The sequence below is a fragment of the Hyperolius riggenbachi genome, chromosome 3, assembly GCF_040937935.1.
Source record: "Hyperolius riggenbachi isolate aHypRig1 chromosome 3, aHypRig1.pri, whole genome shotgun sequence".
Taxonomy (NCBI): domain Eukaryota; kingdom Metazoa; phylum Chordata; class Amphibia; order Anura; family Hyperoliidae; genus Hyperolius; species Hyperolius riggenbachi.
This window is the reverse complement of record NC_090648.1, coordinates 338,550,838-338,569,971: the sequence shown is the minus strand read 5'-3', so window position 1 is coordinate 338,569,971 and position 19,134 is coordinate 338,550,838. Positions and strand designations below refer to the sequence as shown.

Sequence of the window (19,134 nt, the reverse complement as noted above, 5' to 3'; positions counted from 1 at the left end):
TGAATGTCAGTTAAATCATGTGTGTATGATGATCTGCAGATCTCATAGACTATCATTGCAATTTGCAGGAATGGATTTTTGGCAGGAACAGATCTTTTGCAGATACTGATCTCTCGTGTCTGTACAGCATGTGTGTGTGCAGCATCTTGCAAAGATTTTTTTCTGATGTGGAGTTCAGCTCCATAGAAAAGACTGTGTAGAGTATGGCTCTCATACTACAGGAAGGGTGGTAAGATTGGTCTGTGATCTTTCATTTTCCAAAGACTATAGTCTGATGTGTGTATGAGCATTTAGAATCACATCTTGCCGCATAGCAGGAAACACACACAAAATCATATAGAATGCAAGCTAATGAGCCGCACAAAAATTGCATTGATGTGCACATCGCAATGAGATTTCATGTGGGTTTATGGGGGCCCTGCTATTTTATTTTTTCCACGCATACTGTATGGCATACAATGCTTTTCTATTGAGCCGCAAAGGACTAGTAATGTATTTTTCTCTCTTGTTGAACAGATTAACAGCACAAAACACCAACATAGATGCAAACACAAAAAAAACCAACCCAAATGCAGAAACGCACATGCCTTAAAAACACAGACAAGTGTGCTCCCACCCTTCACACGTTACTATGTATAATAGCCATCAGCAACAGTCATTGTAGCATACCTAGTTTATGCACACAGATGTTCATTCATGGATTAGAACTGTGCTTATGAAGCACCTTCAACAAATATTAAACACGGTTTGAAAATTGAATGATCTCATGAGTTTTTAAACTTGCATATAATATGCTTTCAGAAATGGATTTGAATAGAATTCTCAAATGCAGCCTGTCCAATTGTGCATTGTTCTGAGTTTTATGGTGGTCACTTTCAGCGGCTGTTATTACACAAGATATGGAAGTACTATGATCGCCCTAGTGTACACAAATAGTGATGGGTTCACGGATAGAAAAGTAGTCAAATCCGTCATTCTAATGAGGCTTAATTGCCTCAGGTGTGCGGCTGGGAGAGAGGGGGTTAACTACCCACCTGCCCGCCGCTTCTATGTGTATCACAGAGTTGGATGCGTCCAATGGGACGCGGTCCACGACTCCATACCACGCACCTCCTCTTTCTGGCCGAAGGCAATTAAGCCTTATTAGAATCAAGGATTCGACTACTTTTCTATCCGTGAGCCCATCACTATGCACAAACCCTAAAAATTACTACATTATTTGATCTCTGTATAAACAAATATCTTTGTTGTTTTTTTCCATACAGATCTTATAGTATGCTTCTAGTTCTACAGCAAAACTAAGTGTAAGGTTACAAATAAAATACATCCTTCCAAACTCCTATGAAGCCAATTTTCTGAAACTAGCAGCTCCAAGAAACTCAGAGCAGCCCTCCTATTTCACCAGGACCCAACTACACATTGCAGACATTTTTTGTAGCACCATTCCAGTTTCCCTTATGTAACTGGTTAGTTTGTTTCTGGCAACTGGTTGGTTTGTTTAATTATTGCAGTTTGGTGTGTGAAAAAGGGTTATATTATTGTTATTGATCCTGTATGTTCCTTTCCACTAGATGCAGTTTTCTGTGTTTTTTAGCATGGGAAAACATGTTTAATCTGACAACCCACATTAATCAATGGACTGTTCAATCTAATACATTTTTTGCATGCAGGAAAAAAAACCTGACACCTCTACCCTATGCTTGAGGCCTTTTTTTCATGGAAAAAAAAAAAAAAGGATAAACTTGAATTTTAGAACAGAGGCAAAGTCAGCAATACCATCACTTTGCCTTATTTATCTGAGCCGCATTTTCATTTTGTTACTTTTAACAGGTAATTTTTTTAATCGTTTTTTACAAAACACAAAGAAAAGGAGTGCAAACAAATCTACAAGTTGAACATGACACACAGCAAAAGCGAAATAAAATAAAATGAGTGGGTTACCACTATCAGATGGAATACATAATGACAGAACATTGTATATCAGTACAATATCGTGTTACACATGACATCGAGATGGTAATGAAACCTATGGTAACGGTTTCTGGCAACATCAAAATGTACTAAGGCTGTAAGTAAAATCACACATAACTAATATTTCTGCAATATATTTCTCTGCAAAGTTAAGAGATTGTACTAAAGAACTAGAAAAAAAAATCATAACAAAAACAAAATCTCCATTACCACTCTCCTCTCTCGCAGCTCCAGTATAAGCACACTAACACACCTGGGCCCACATGCAATTAACGTTTTCTTTTGAGTTTTCTCCTGGGTGATATATTTTAAACCAGCAGCAAGCAAGAAAATACTCAACATTTTGATAGTACTTTTTCACCTACTTTTTGGTACTTCATCAATTGCAAAGTGCTGTGAGTTATTTTAGATTGAAGATGAAACATTTTCTCCTAGGAGAAAACTCGGGAGAAAAAGTTAATTGCATATGGGCCATGGGCATAACTGAACAGCCTTTGGTCTGGCATTGTAAACAAAACAATTTAGACTTAAATTTATTTCATGTCTCCTGTCCTTGTACTGTGACTCAGATTTGATCACGTAATCATGCATAGGAATAATAATAATAATGGTCATGAGAACGTGTCTAGACATTAGCTGTACCTGCTTTTCATAGGAAAGGAGCTGACTGGAGAGCTGCTGTGTTGCCAGACACATTTCATTCTATAAAAGAGAGGAACATTATCAAGTCAACAGATTAAGAGCATAAAATACCGTAAATTCATGTAGCATAAAAGGAAAATATGACTATGAATTATATAAACTACAATGTCTGGTCTCATCCCAGACGTACAAGGACAGTCTGGGGAAAGAGGCCTTGGAAAGAAATGAATTGGAAATGAACCCCTGAAAAAGCAGGAAGTTGTGTTTTTTTTAAAGACTTTACTAACTCAGATTTGCTTTAAAATGGTCTGAAACTCTGACATAACATTCAATAAAAATAGGTTTTTCAATTTTTTTTATCCATTCAGTTACCATATTTGCTTTTGCGCACAAGTAATATTGTCCATTTACAAATTACAAGTTCCCAAAGTACAGTTTATCTGCTCTGAAAGCTGCCATTGCATTTTATTCATAGTTGCTTTATTACATATTAACATTGTCTAGTGAGCTCTTCTCAACGGTGTGCATGCTAGAAGAAGAGATAGCTCCTTCTCAGCACAGCTACGAATGTAACAGAGGAATGTAAACAAAAGATAATGTTATCTCTGGATGGATCATAAGCTGAAGGTGCTTTCCACTGCACAACAAAGTGCTGTGTTTAACTGTTTGAGTGCTGTTCTGCTACAATTTTTTGTGCTAGTATGTTTAAATAACTACTGAGGTGAGGGGCAACAATCTATGGTTATTCACCTGGGGCTTCTTTCAGCCCCTAGCAGCAGTTTCAGTCCCTCGCCACAGCCCCGGTCCTCCTTGGTGTCCCACTGGCTGCCGATAATGATTGGCGACCCACCGGCGGATCATCTCTTCTGCGCCTGTGCCTGTCAGTCATCAGGCGGGTACTGTGTCTGTAGTTGTGTGCTGGCGCAGTACATGCCAGATGACGTGGACGCACAGGCAGTTGTCGCAGCTGATTACTACGGGCGGCCAGCGGGATGCCAAAGAGGGCCGGGGCTGCAGCAAAGGACTGAAACGGCTGCTAGGGACCGGCAGAAGCCCCAGATGAGTAAACATAGATTGTTGCCCCTCGCCTCAGAAGTCTTTAAAGGCTGTAAAAAAATATTTTAGAGCAAAGGAGAAATGCTGAGTTTCAGACCATGTTAATATAAACCTACACTAAAATAAAGACAGAGGTATGTTGCAAAGCCCCAGTAAAAACTATATTAATAAAGTCCAATCTTTTACAATATATTATGTTTTAAAAAGTTTCTGAGCATGCACTGCCTGAGCACCTGGACCTCCCCTGCTGCCCAGGTCAACTGTGCATGATACGATTTGGTAATAGTCTGATGTTAACACAGCAAACTATTCTAGGCATCTAACTTAGAAGATATGCTAATTTATAGTACCAGTTACTGGAACTTTACAGACAGACATAATGACCTGGGAAATAATTAATGTGTATCCAAACAGGAATAAAAGTAAATAGATAGATACTTCAGTAGAAGAAATCCTCTGCCCCGATCCTCCTTGAGCCCTCTGTTCCCGTTTTGGGTCCCTCTGAACATATTGACAAGAGCTTGTTGAATATGCTCTTGTTGTCACCCCTGCAGCCATGTACAAGTACATCTCTGTAATGGGCATGTGCAAGCACGGTCCTCACATGCCCTGTGAAATTACACCACCTTGCACTGCTTTTCCCTCAAAGCAGCTTTGTTTTAAATGAGTATGTGTGGACTGTGCTCATACAGAAATGTGGGCATGACCAAGAAAAATAATAAGGTCCCAGGCAGTGGCAATGGGCTCGAGACCTATCTGGGAAGCCTCTGTAGGCTTCCCTCATGATAATTATTTTGCAGGTGAGCTTACCTGTGCACCATAGACCCGCTGCATTGTCTGTAGCAGCTGATTGGTATACTCTGTCAGGGTACCAGCATCCTCCTCAAACACGCTCAGCAGGGACCGTGTCTACGGGAACAGAATATGAAATGTAAATGAATAGGAAATCCACTAGGAAGGCTACAGTTTATTTTTTATATAGGTTGCTACATAATAAAATAATAAAAATAAAAAAACACCTTCCAAAGACCATCCTAAATTATGCAAGAAAATGAAAGCTATTATTTACTGCATGCTAACTGCTGAAATACCACACGTTTGGAAATGCAGAAAAATCTTTCAGAATCGCCCACCCAAAAAAAAAAAAAAAAAAAGGAAAAATACTGCATGAGGTAATTAACCAACAAAAAAAATATTTACTGCTAGCTACATAGCTACCAGAATTGAGGCCATTGTGTTCATTTCATCAGTTTATTTTCACTTTATTTTTGTTCTAAAGTATACCAGAGATGTTGTAAAAGGAAGATTTGATACTCACCCATGGCTTCCTCCAGCAGCATTAACAAGTGAGAGTCCCTCGCCGTCCTCACGCGGTTGGCCGTTCAGCTGTGATCAACCCCGGTAATAGGCTCAGTCGGATTCATTCTGGGTCTTCTGCGCATGTGCGGACCTCCTGCGTCTGTGCAGTGTGTTTAAAATGTAGCAAAGTGGCATTTGCTTAATTGATTTTGCCCTGGTTCAAGCTAAAAGATGTAGAATGCAGTTATACAAGGAGAACAGGATACCCCATTACCATAAATGATCGTTATGTTATGTATAAATCTGTATGTTGTACAGAGAGATGAAAAGTCTTCCATTTCAATTCAAGAGAAAGACTATTTCAACTTGTTCATGGTCAAATCCCAAATACCACAATGGTTAATGGCCACAACAAACTTCTGGCTCACTCAGGTGTCTGATGTTCAGTGCCTTATAATAAATGCACATATTTTGTGGTGCGCGCACCATACAAATCCTAATCAATATAATACAAATGCCGAATTATGTGGGATGAGTCCTTTTCTGTAGATGCTCCTGGACATTACATAAATGATGCTTGTAGCTGCCACCATGTTTGCGACTTAACCTTCAGCTCTCCTGAATGTCATCACTTCAGCGGATTTGTTAGGAAGAACTGAATTTGAAATGATCATCACTAATAACTACAAGGGTGTAGCAAAGGATGTTACCACTGGAAAGCATTAGTGTGCCACAGGTCCATTATGTAAAATGTACTAAACCAATCCACAAACAAGATCATCCAAGATTAGGGTTTGTACATGTTCATATCCTGCATTTGAAGGGTAAAAGTGCTCAACCAAAAATATCTGTGCAGACACAGACATGTGCAGATCATCATGAATACATTTCCACATACTACTATGAGGCCAGTTTCATTCATGATCATATGGATGTAATTGTTCGTCTGTTTTCCAGGATTAAACACTCCACTTTATTCACTGTGCCGCACTGTCCATCAATGATGATGTTCCAGGTCTTGGCTCACCTCTGAGGGATGTGACCACTTTGCAAATTCCTTTACCACCTCACATCAGCGTCATAAGACGGGCAATCGTTTCCATAAACTGCCACATCACATAATGAATTTGCTGGGCACTATTAGCCTTCAAATGCAGGATATTTATCACGCTGTGGGCCTCAATCTTTTCCAACTTACACTTTAGTCACTTCTGGCACAATCTGTAAAAGGTGAAAAAAAAATTGATACAATGAGCTGATTTTCTCAACATCCTGACTTAGGGACCAATGATGACACGGACAAAAGTTCAATATACAGTTGAGTTCCAGTTATCCAGAACTCAACTAACCAGAAGTCTCAACCAACCAGCACAAATCACCAACAGTACTCACAGTGGTGAAACCCAACTTCTTAGGCTGTTTGTGGGATCTGCTGTGCTTCAAGACTTCAAGACTCTCCCAAAGTTAATATACTTTCAAGAGTTCATGGTATGTACAAGGAGGGCCATTTATATGGATACACCTTAATAAAATGGGAATGGTTGGTGATATTAACTTCCTGTTTGTGGCACATTCGTATATGTGAGGGGGGAAACTTTTCAAGATGGGTGGTGACCATGGCGGCCATTTTGAATCCAACTTTTGTTTTTTCAATAGGAAGAGTCATGTGACACATCAAACTTATTGGGACTTTCGCAAGAAAAACAATGGTGTGCTTGGATTTAACATAACTTTATTCTTTCATGAGTGATTTATGACCACTTATAAAATGTGTTCAGTGTGCTGCCCATTGTGTTGGATTGTCAATGCAACCCTCTTCTCCCACTCTTCCCACTCTTCACACACTGATAGCAACACCACAAGAGAAATGCTAGCCCAGGCTTCCAGTATCCGTAGTTTCAGGTGCTGTATATCTCGTATCTTCACAGCATAGACAATTGCCTTCAGATGATGGTGTGGTATATGGGGTACAAAGATAGTGGGGCCATTCTTCTTCAATGGAAACCTCAAGGCCACTGGAAAATGTGAAATTGCTAAATGATGATGATGTATTTCCCTCTTTATGCACTGAACCTGGCACGCTCCCTGAGTTTTTCCAGCAAGATGGTGCACCACCACATTATGGGTGTCAGGTGCGAGCATTCCTAGATGAACAGTTTCCCGGAAAGTGGATTAGTCGTCGTGGGCTATTTGAATGGCCCCCAAGGTCTCCCGATCTGACCCCCTTAGACTTTTATCTATGGGGTCATCTGAAGGCAATTGTCTATGCTGTGAAGATACGAGAACTACGGTTACTGGAAGCCTGTGCTAGCATTTCTCCTGTAGTGTTGCTATAGGAAGCACATTGAACATATTTTATAAGTGGTCAGAAATGTATAAATAACTCATGAAAGAATAAAGTTATGTTAAAACCAAGTACACCATTGTTTTTCTTGTGAATTTTCCAATAGGTTTGATGTGTCACATGACCCTCTTCCTATTGAAAAAAAACAAAAGTTGTATTCAAAATGGCCACCATGGTCACCACCCATCTTGAAAAGTTTCCCCCCTCACATATACTAATATTACACAAACAGGAAGTTAATATCACCAACCATTCCCATTTTATTAAGGTGTATCCATATAAATGGCCCACCCTGTATATGGAGTAGGGTATTGTAACATATTAACTAGGCCTTTGTTTAACATTGAGTCTTTATGTAACGATTTGTGTCAGCAAAGAACAAAATTCTGATTATTAGGTGATCTGCAGTATCACCTATAATGCAGATATATACCTGATTATATGGTGAGCTGCAGAATCACCTATAATACTGGTATATAAAAGCTGATGTGACAACAATAGCAATATGTGATTGGTGCAACAGTAGTACTGATAGGTTTAGCTATACCTCACCAAAGGAGCTGGTGGGTACTAACAGTACAGCGCCCCTCACCAGAGTCAAGGGCCCTCTGGTGAGAGTAGAGTAGTCAGACAGATCGGGTTGGCAACAGACAGACAGACAGATGCAGTACAAAATCGGAAGGCCTAGACAGAAAGATATAACAGGCAGTCGGCTGCAGGATCAGATGGGCAAAGGTACAGAATCACTGAGCAGAAGAGTAGTCAGAACGAGCCAGAGTCATGCACAAATAATGACACAGTAATGAATAACTTTAACCCTCCTGGCGGTATAAAAAAAATACGCCAGGAGGCAGCGCGGCAGTTTTTTAAAAAAAAAATTTCTTCTATATCATGTAGCGAGCCCAGGGCTCAGCGGCATCCCCCCGCCCTCTTCGATCGCCTTCGGCGATCTCCGATCAGGAAATCCCGTTCAAAGAACGGGATTTCCTGGAGGGCTTCCCCCGTCGCCATGGCGACGGGCAGGATGACGTCACTGACGTCGGGTCGTCATTGGGAGTCCCGGGCCACCCCTCGGCGCTGCCTGGCACTGATTGGCCAGGCAGCGCACGGGGTCTGGGGGGGGGGGGGGGGGGGCCGCGCGCCGCACCTTATAGCGGCGATCGGGCGCGCGGCGGCGGCGATCGGGGTGCTGGCGCAGCTAGCAAAGTGCTAGCTGCGTCCAGCAAAAAAAAAAAAATTCAACAAATCGGCCCAGCAGGGCCTGAGCGGCACCCTACGTTCGGGGTTACCGCCAAGAAGGTTAAGGCTATCAAACAAATCCTATCTTGTGAGAAATCCCCTGTTTCCTCCCGGATCAAAGCACACCGGATCCATCTAAGGTCTGAGCGCTAACACCAAGTATTCACAACAGCGGACAAGTTGCGAGTGATTCAGACAAGCTTATGAAGCAGAGGAGACCCCTCCGGCACGCCCCCTCCTATCAGCTAATGAGGAGCGGCGAGCGGCTCCTCTGACGTCAGCCGACCAGCCGGTCAGCTGACGCGCCTCCTTCCCGTATAAAGGTCCTGTCTGTGCGTGCGCACGCGACAATGCAACCCTATGTGCTGCTGACAGACCCGTCCTCGGTGTGCTAGACGCCTGAGGCCCAGATAGACTGCTAGGCAGGGAGCTGTTCACCGCAGCTGCCTCTCCAACGTTTGTTACACTTTAGTAATCAGCATGCACACTTATTCGGCAATAGCTAATCCCTATTGGTGTCGGATAACCGGGACTCTACTATAATATAACAGAGGCGCTAGGCCTATTACTGGACTTCATGCTGTGTGATACTCCTACTTGTTATTGCCTGAGGAAGTAGAAATATACCAGCGAAACGCTTTTTGGAGTATGTGATTAAACATTTTTGTTAAAAAAATTGACAGCTGCATGTCTGCTTGGGGAGGTAAGTCCACCACTGCCTCCCCAGCGATTTTAACAATTTTAGCAAATGTTATCCTTTTGGCGCCTCTGTTCTCCTTCTACAATAACTTGCAAACTTGTTCAAATGAGAAACTCAAAAAAAGTACTTTAGCCAGAGGATTAGCAATGCAGCCAGACAGCTAGCATTTTTAGAAGAAAGAGCAGCACCATGACAGCCGTACTTTAAAGCGGGATTGTCAGCCGTAAAAATCAAATTCCATTTACCCACTGCTCTCTGTTTATTATGCAGTCTACAGCCTGACCCTGCTTTGCAAGCATTCCAATATAATCATAAATGTTTCTGCTGTAATAAATCTTCTCTCAGTCAGCCTGGCTCTATTTGGTACATTGCCAGGGAGAAGGAAGCTAGTTATCAGCCCTCCCACATTCCTGATCCTCACTGATTGGAGGAGTGCAGTTCAGTGTGACCCAAGGCTGAGAAGGGAGGCGCTGCTGAAATACAATCTATGCTGTGCTCACGTGTTTGCAAAGCAAACTAGATAGAAACTTTTCTAGGAGAAGGAGAAAAAGAAAAGAAGAAAGGGAGGAAATTACATCAGGATTGGCTTCATTCAGATGTAGTAAAGATGGAAAAAGCCTGAAACCGTTTTCTCTTTATTTACTATATAAAATTCACTGAAATCAAAACGTGGACAGTACAATACATATGCTATGTAACTAGAACAAGTATTTATCTACTTATGTTTGTGTTTTGTGGGATAGTATGGCTATCCCTACGGCTTTAAATAATTCCTCATGGCTATGTTTTAAACACTGGCCAGCTGGTTGACTCACAAGAGATAAGCCGAGAAACAGGACATTTGGATTTCGTAGTGTCCTCACTAAAATTTTACAATGGACAAACATCACCTATACACACTTTATAATTATTGTAAAACAAAATTAGCAATTGTATTCATTAAGTTATTTACACTACAGTTCCTCTTTAAGCACATCTAGAAGTCTCCAGCCTCATACACACGCTTGATTTCCTGGGACGGGTCCGTCAGACCCTCCCGCTGGGCGGGCGTTCCAGCGACAGTACAGCGTGTGTACAGTCTGTCTGCAGACTGACAAGGCTGTTTCTGAATGATCCGCTGCACGGATCGTTCAGAAACAGCCTTAGGACCTTTTTCCACTACCCTGCGATTTGATTCTGATGGCAAATCTCAAGGTACATTAAACTAATGGGGACTGCAGCAGCAATTTCCATTAGTGCGATCCGATTGCGATGAGATTTTGTTCAAAACGCAATAGTCGTCTTGCTGCATTTTGGGTGCGATTGAGCTTTATAGTACACTGTAATGAGTATAGTAGCTCAATCGCAATCGCATGGTGGAAATTGAAAAGAGATTGCGATCGCATTTCATAGTGGAAAAGAGCCCTTATCAGTCTGCCTGACAAACTGTACACACGCTGTACTGTCGCTGGAACGGTCTGACGGACCCGTCGTTCCAGGAAATCAAGCGTGTGTACGAGGGGTGTTTACAACTGAGGACTGGACTGAATCTACTGCCTTATTTTCGAACATGACTGAAACCTTATGGTCAATTGTTCTGTTCCCAGTTTCCAAGCCATTTGACTTCAGTAGCATGGACTCACACTGCGTCTCATTACATATACACTCAATTATTTCTATCAAGTACTTTAAATGTGCTCCACTGATTTTACCTCTACTTCAGGAGATCCAGCATCTGCTTTGTTCAATACACATTTTAGTTGTACTGCTGCCAGTAAAATATTGATATAGCTTTAACTGCAACTACCAACTACTCTGGTCAAAACAGCTGAAATTTCATTTTGAGCTACTGTACAGGTCTAGGAGAGTTGCTTTAAGTTAGAAAAGAAAATCATAATGCCTGGGAAGTTCCATGCCCCTCGCACACTTGCAGACTGTGTCGCACTGTGGTAGGCTTCCTCGCTGCAAGGGCCATGCAAGTCTATGGAGACTTGCACCCTTCATGAGATATATCAATAAGGAGAAGTCACTTGAAAGGCTCATCAACTTCACGAGATGCAATGTGGTGCGCCAAAAGTATCCAAATTGCTGCAATGCTGACGCAAGGTCTGCAGTGTCTACTGCACGAATTATGGAGTAATGCAAGTCAATGTGCGATGCAGTGTGTGGACAACGGGCGCTTGGCGAGATGCAGCACACATAGCGGATCGAGGGGAATCCCAGTGACATATTTCCTGTCCAGCAGGGAGTTCGTCACTAGCCAGGGGCAGGCCTATGCTTATGACCCAAACTCCGCACAGTGGCGCACGGTTATATAAAGGCTGGTTTCTGCATGCGATGCGAGCACCGCATCACACTGCAAAATTTGGGTGTGCAACGGCCTAAATAGATCAAGCCCTAGTTGAAGCTCAGTCTTGTTCAATGCATATTGAGCGGAATATATAACAATTTTAACTGCACAATATACATTTGATAAAATGCACAAAAACCGGAAACACAAGGACAGGTACAAGCACTTGCAAGCTTACAATCAAGTAGTGGAGTGGAGACACTGGGGGAGTAGACAAAAGGGTTAGCAGACCAGGCAGCATGCTTTACATTATAGCTATAGCAATCTATAGGCTTGTTTGAACAGTTGTGTCTTGAGGCTTATCCGTCCGCGACACATGTGTAAGGTCCATGCATGCCCATTAGAACTAAGTGCTCGTGCACAGAGCAGCTAAACTGTACTGGGCAAGTGGGGACCCTGTATGGATAAGCTTATACACAATGCGAACAAGACCACAAAAAGCATTTTCCACAAGCTCTTGTGGAATACTTTGAGGGACCCAGCACTGGAACATTGGCGTGTAAGCAGACCGGGGAAGCTTCTGGACATTCTCACAAGTGAGGTAAGTATGTATGTGTGTATAATATATATATTTATTTATGTATTTTTATTACAATTTTGGCTTCAGGTACACTTTAAATAGGACGAGAACAAGGAAGGAGTAGGACTGCTTGTGACCTAAAACACACAAAACGACGTTTGATTTACCCATCTGTTTTTCTCTTTGTAGTTGTCTATAAAATCTCATGTATTCCCTTAAGGTGCACTTGGCAGAGATGGTCTCAACCAGCTGCACTCTGCCAAGGATTTAGTAGGGATGGTCAATGAGGTTTCCAAGTCAATACAGAATTGTGTAAATATGAAAAAACAAAGACTTTTTTTTTTAAAGTACAGACAGCATTGGTCAGGTCATTCAAAAAACTGAAATATCCAGTTTACATTCCATGCAATGCTACCAGCTGTACAGACTTTGTTGTATGAGCAAATAACTAGACCAAATTCTTATGATGAGCATATTGCAAACATAAAAAACAAACAATAAACTGAAGAAAACCTACCATACCCTAGGGGCTTCTCTACCATCAAATGTAACTAGGGATCTCTCTAGAAAGGTATGTCACAGACATTCACATTGAACTTGACTACAAGGAGCGTAAAGCATCTATAAAATAGTGTGGGCTTTTTCCCATTGCTTAATGTTTAGACCTGGGTTTGGTTGTAATTTTTGAAGCTTTTCAATCTGAAGGTTTGCCCAAGCCAAGTACAGTATATTAATTGTTCTAGAGTTGGGACAATAGAATCTCTCCAATTCTGGAGTATAAGCTGGTGGCAGCAAATAAAATATATGTCTATGCCTTCATGAAGGAGGGGCAAGCCAGGCGTAAGAGCACTGTGAGCTATTGACCAACCCTGGATCAGGGAGGCCCTCTATTTCCAATTTTGCACATATTTAATGTGAATTTAGGCAGCATGAAAATGGAGCACTGGGTGAAACCAAGGTGGGATATGAATTGTCTGTTTCAAACGGCATGCATTTACATTAATTCCTTTCACAAGTCTGCATCAACTCAGAATTATTATTGGCATCTCAATTTATAATAGAGTGTGCCGTTGTGGGCGCATTACTGGCCTACGGTGTACTGCTCCTCTGGCCCCCAGGGTGTGTATGGAATTTGCCATCTTCCCCAGGAGAGACCGCATCTATGATGTTGCGACTTGCGACTAGGGAAATATAGTCTGTGGATGTGCGAGTACAGAGAGGTTGGGGCACTTGCTAAACCTCCTCCCAGAAGTGAGGTTGCTGCAACGATGCAGCGGCCCAAAGACATCAGAACCCCAGCCACAAACCCCAGGATGAGGTCATGGTGATATAATTGTGATAACTGTAAAACAGCTCAGAAGAGTTATTAAAGACAGGAGTTAAGCTTAGTGAATTGAGGCCATAGGGAGTTTCTGTAGATGAGCTTTTTTTTTTTCCTTTTTTAAAGATTCTTTATTTTATAAAGTTTTTATACAACACAGAAAACAAAACATGTATCATACAGAGGCATTCCACATCCCCAATTGAACAAAAGAAAAGAAAAAGAAAATTGTGCGCAGCCAGCAACGGCCAGAGTTGTCTGCATTAATAAGCATTTTACAACAGGATACAGGAATAAATGAAGAGGCGAATAGAAATTTTCTTGAAGAATGCAGCAATAAACATTGTGTGATATGTAATAGTGCATGCGGCTGCCCCCGCATGCACTGCAACCTTCACCCTGTCACACCAAAAAAAAAAAAGTGGCAGGGATGATACGATGGAGGACCTGGGGCCCATAGGGATCATACACCCAAGACCCCCATCAGATACAGTGTAAACTAAAATATATATCAGGTGGTGCATCTCAAGAGGATAGCATCCTTCAAAACCCAATAATCTTGAAACAAACATAAGACAAAAACATATAAACAATAACAAACAAACAAACAAAGAAGGAAGGACAAGAGGGGGGGGGGGGAGTGGGACGGTCGGTCACATAGGAATAATGAAATATACGAGTGACATAGGAGGTCCCAGCAGCTGCCAAACATGTGTACATACCAGGAGCACCTCTCACACTATTTAGTAGAGAAGGTATCTCCCTCATTGTGCTTCTGGAAACGCCAGTGGCCCACACCCCCAGACCAAGTAGATCAGCCTATCAATCTCTTGTAGTTTTCTGACTCTTCAAATTCAGACCATGGAGCCCATGTCCTGCTAAATTGTTCCTGTCATTTATGTATAGTCATGGTGATATATTCCATCTGTGTAATAGATTGAATCTCTTGAAGCCACTCACTAACTGAGGGGGGCTGCGACTTTTTCCAGTGGCGAGCGATCAGAAGTCTAGTGGCAACCTCCCTGGCGGTAAGCCTGTGCTGAGCACGGGCTATGCCGCCGGGAGGCACCGCTCAGGCCCCGCTGGGCCGATTTGCATAATTTTTTTTTTGCTGCACGCAGCTAGCACTTTGCTAGCTGCGTGCAGTGCCTGATCGCCGCCGCTACCCGCCGATCCGCCGCTATACGCGTCGCCGCAGCCGCCCCCCCCTAGACCCCGTGCGCTGCCTGGCCAATCAGTGCCAGGCAGCGCCGTGGGGTGGATCGGAGTCCCCTTTGACGTCACGACGTCGATGACGTCATCCCGCTCCGTCGCCATGGCGACGGGGGAAGCCCTACAAGAGATCCCGTTCTTTGAACGGGATCTCTTGATCTCCGATCGCCGGCGGCGATCGGAGGGGCTGGGGGGATGCCGCTGAGCAGCGGCTATCATGTAGCGAGACCTCGTCTCGCTACATGAAAAAAAAATTTTTTTTTTAAAAACGTATTTGCTGCCCCCTGGCGGATTTTGACAAACCGCCAGGAGGGTTAATGAGGTGTTTTGATAGGGATTTCCTATATTTTCCAAAACGCCGTGGTGTATTATGGAGCAGATAATATGTTAGATTATCTGTAGAAGCTACTCCTGTGACATTGGAAATAATATCTCGGACAGAGCTCCAATAAGAGGTTAATTGAGGACACTCCCAAAAAACATGAAGGAAGGTGCCCCTATGAGACTGACACCTCCAACATACATCACTAGCGCCCGGGAACATCTTGGAGAGCTTAGTTGGCGTGTAGTACCATTGTATTAGGAATTTATACCCAGATTCCTGGATCCGTGCGGAAACAGAGGACTTATGGGCCAAAGCTACTATTTTTTGCCACTGCGTGTTGGTGAAGGATTGCCCCACCATGGTTTCCCAACTAGAGCGAATATCATTGGTGGCATCATGGTCTGTCACCAGCATTAAATAGACCTGAGAGATATTCTGCGTAGAGTAGCCATCTACCGAGCAGAGAGATTCAAATGGTGAGAGATTCCGAGCAAAATCTGACCTATTGCCAAGGCTAAGTAAAAAATGTCTAAACTGTACGTAGGACCAATCGTCCGCTTTAGGTAATTGGAGATTAGTTCTGATTGACTGAATACTTCACCATTCCTTCCTGTAGATGAGCTTTAATTAACACCTACTGAGCCAGTCCAGCAGAGAGATGCAGGAGACGGTCCAGGAAAAGGGAACAGTGATTGTAATACATGAGGTCACCAGAACTTTTCCAGTTTATCGTATCATAATTGTATGTCACTGTAAAAGGTGGGACATTGTACATTCTTACTTCCACAACAATACTAATGCTGGGCTGCTTTACTTCAGCCTACTTTGTTTATTCGACTTTAAACTACTTTAATTCTGCCCTGCTCACCACCAGTGCTCCTGTAATACTTATTTTCTTACATAGGAGACAAATGGAAAGCTTAGAAGGAAGGACAAAAACAAATTCTGCAAGAGGCATTTTAGAGGCAATATTTTGGTTAAGGTAACTATAAATGACTGAAGATTCAGCATGACTCAAAATAAGTGAAGAATTAGTCATCAGAAAAAGTAAAATACTGTAAAATACTTTCTTTTCATGTTTACCCAGAAGAGAAAGGTGACCTTTTCAGTTTTCCAAAAGTGCTTTAAAATTGCAGAGATTCGAAGCCAAAGTGTACTCTCAGCTCCACTTTACAGGCTATTGACAGATGTCAGGTTATTTTAGGCAATTGTATTATGTTCTGAAAACTTCAAGCAAATAGGGCTTTTTTTTTTTTACAATGGTCAACCTAAATTAGCATAGCACAGGCAACACAAGAAGCCAGCTAAGCCCAGGTACAATACACAATGGTTAATTAGTTGCCCACAGCAACCAGGCAGGTAAATGTCAGGTGAACAAGTTTCAAACTTTTGTCAGTTTTTAACCATAACCTAATGTGGCCTATCTTTATTAGCATACATAAAATAAAGGCGTCTGGAAAAAAGGGAGCAGGGGATTGCCGCTAGTAGAATATTGCTACAATTAGCGGATTTCTGCTGCTGGATTCAATTTAAAATAATCGGTAAAGTTTACCAATATTTTGTCATGCCCCAACTGGTCAAAAAGCACGTACTTCCTGCCCAGCAGGGAACACATAACTATTTGGAGGGGCAGAGCTATACATATTAACGAGACAACGCATTCTGCCATGGGGTAATGATGCCATGGGGTAATGATGCAAGGGAAAATAGTGTGGTGCGATTACCCTACAATTACAAATCTGTCCACAAAACCTGCCCAACCTACATTTCTGATCGTACTCAGAGGTACACACCTAGCCACTCACTCCACTCCTCCAATGAACTTCGCCTGACCGCCCAACCCCCCCCCCCCCCCCCCCCGCATCAACCAGTCCCATGCACGACTCCAGGACTTCTCAAGAGCTGCTCCAACACTATGGAACTCCTTAATCCTCCCCCCCCCCCCCCCCCAAACTTGCTTAATCTCCATGCTCCCATCCAAAACATTGCTCACCTAAGGAGAGAGAAGGCTCGGTCCTAATGAGCCATCCCTCTCCTCTCCCGATGCCGCGCTGGCTCCTCCGTTCACATCCCCCACCGAGGGGACTTCGGAAGTCTTCAGGAGCCGACTCCTCCCGAAGACAGGCGGCGCACACGCGAGTGCATCATAGAGGGCGCGCGCACATGCACAGTGTAGAGCGGCCCGTCTTCGGGAGCACTCGGGCTCCCAAAGCATTTCCGAAGCCTCCCTTCGGCCGGGAGACAGCGGTATTTGACCGAAACGGTCGAATACCGCTACGGGGGAGCCAGGACAGCAGCGGGCACCAGGACAGGAGAGGGAATGCTCTATGGGACCCAGAACCTTCCTCTCCTTAGGTGGAGTATCTGACTATTTTTTTTTTTTTTAAACTGGTTCCCATTAGCTTTAAACCTAGATGAAAAAAAAAAAACAGTTTTACTCACCTGGGGCTTCTACCAGCTCCCTGCTGCCATCCTGTGCCCTCACAGTCACTCGTGGATCCTCTTATCCCCCCGCCGCCAGCTAGCTTTGTTTTCGTCTGACATGCTCACTATGCAGGCCTGGCCACACGTCTCCTTCTTCATGTTCCTGTGCACAAGAGCATCCTGTGCACACACAGGACGCTATTGAGGACAGGAACGTGAAGAAGACTACACGTGGCCAGGCCTGTCAGTGAAACTACCTGGCAGCAGGAGACCGGAGGATTCATGAGTGACTGCAAGGGCATGGGACAGCTGCAGGGGGATGGTAGAAGCTCCAGGTGAGTAAAACTGATTTTTTTCATCTAGGGAACCTTAACTGAGAGGGATATGGATAGGGTTTCCATTTAAAACAATACCAGTTGCTTGGCAGTCCTGCTGATTGATCTCTTTGGCTGCAGTAGTGGCTGCATCACACACCTGAAACAAGCATGCAGCTAATCCAGTCTGACTTCAGTCAGAGCACCTGATCTGCATGCTTCTTGAGGGGCTGTGGCTAAAAGTATTCAAGACACAGGATCAGCAGAACAGCCAGGCAACCGCTATTATTTTAAAAGGAAAAATCCAGATCCTTCTCAGTTTATGTTCCCTTTAAGTATCCCTTTAATTAATGTCCAGTGCTGCATATGTTGGCGCTTTATAAATACAAGAAATAAATATGCAAAGTTTTAGGAATCTGTAGTCATATGATCAAAGTGGTATTTACAGGCTTTAATTACCTGTTTTTTTAAGTTACAGGTCTACAAGTAAGTCTATCTGGAGGGGGGGGGGAATGAGATCCAACAACAAATGCTTTCTTATCATCTGATGTAACAGCAGAGCAGCAGCCCCACCTCCCCTCTCCAGACACACCGAGCAGGGTGAGCAGGCTGAATGCTCTGTACTCCAGGCATGCAGGCCTCACAGCAGGCTGCTGTCAGTGGAGCTCATCGGCAGCCTGTATTGCGGCAGCGTCATGGGGAACATACGCAATAGGGCCCGCCGGACACACAATGCATTCACCCCACCACTCCCGCACACAAGCAGCAATCACAGATCCAAACAAAGCAAACTTTCTCCAGCAGCATCCGGGAATGTGTCCTCCCCTAAGTACTGCTATTCAGTCCTCCCTCCCTCCCGTGACCCTGCCAGGTGCTGCAGGCACTGCTCCGCTCTTACCCCCCTGCTACACAGCACACCACTGCACTTTGCCCCTTATTTCCATCAGGTTACATTTTAACCACGGCTCCCCTAGGAATGCAGCCCCGGCAGCCGGGAGTGACGCTGCCTGCAGAAGCTGGGATGAGCCGAGCACTGTGTGCAACAAGCAGCCGCCTTGCTGTCACATGAAGCCTCTCTTACCTGGGGGCTGTCCAGCAAGGCCTCCTCCAGCAACAGCTTATCCACGGCAGGCATGTTGTCCTCCACAGGGTTGCTACTCCTGAATAATTTAGCTGGAATCAATTAACACCCCCTCCTCCTGAGGATCAGCTACACACACTGAGCGCTACTCTTACCACTAGTCGGCAGCAAAGAGCTCCATAAAATGCATTTGTCATGGGCAGCAATGTTTACTGACACATGACACAACTTGCCATGTGTCACTTAGGGCCTGTACACACTGAAAAACGTAAGCAAAATCGTTTTTAAAATCGCTAGCGCATGTACTTTTATGCTGGATACACACGTTGCGGTTTGCCGCGCGATTTGCGGGATCGA

At 43.6% G+C, this 19,134-nt stretch overlaps 1 protein-coding gene across 1 annotated transcript in view; it reads right to left on the bottom strand.

Annotated features, from left to right (window-relative positions):
* The window catches only part of APPL2 (adaptor protein, phosphotyrosine interacting with PH domain and leucine zipper 2), an 84,247-nt gene extending 65,344 nt beyond the window's left edge, over positions 1–18,903 (bottom strand). Inside the window, exons 1-3 of the mRNA XM_068276909.1 lie at positions 18,778–18,903; positions 4,480–4,578; positions 2,614–2,673 (exon numbers count right to left, since the gene is read on the bottom strand). Of these exons, the coding sequence (XP_068133010.1) occupies positions 2,614–2,673; positions 4,480–4,578; positions 18,778–18,831 (213 nt within the window). The 5' untranslated portion in view covers positions 18,832–18,903. The remainder of the gene's footprint in view (positions 1–2,613; positions 2,674–4,479; positions 4,579–18,777) is intronic.
* Between the last annotated feature and the right edge of the window lie 231 nt (positions 18,904–19,134).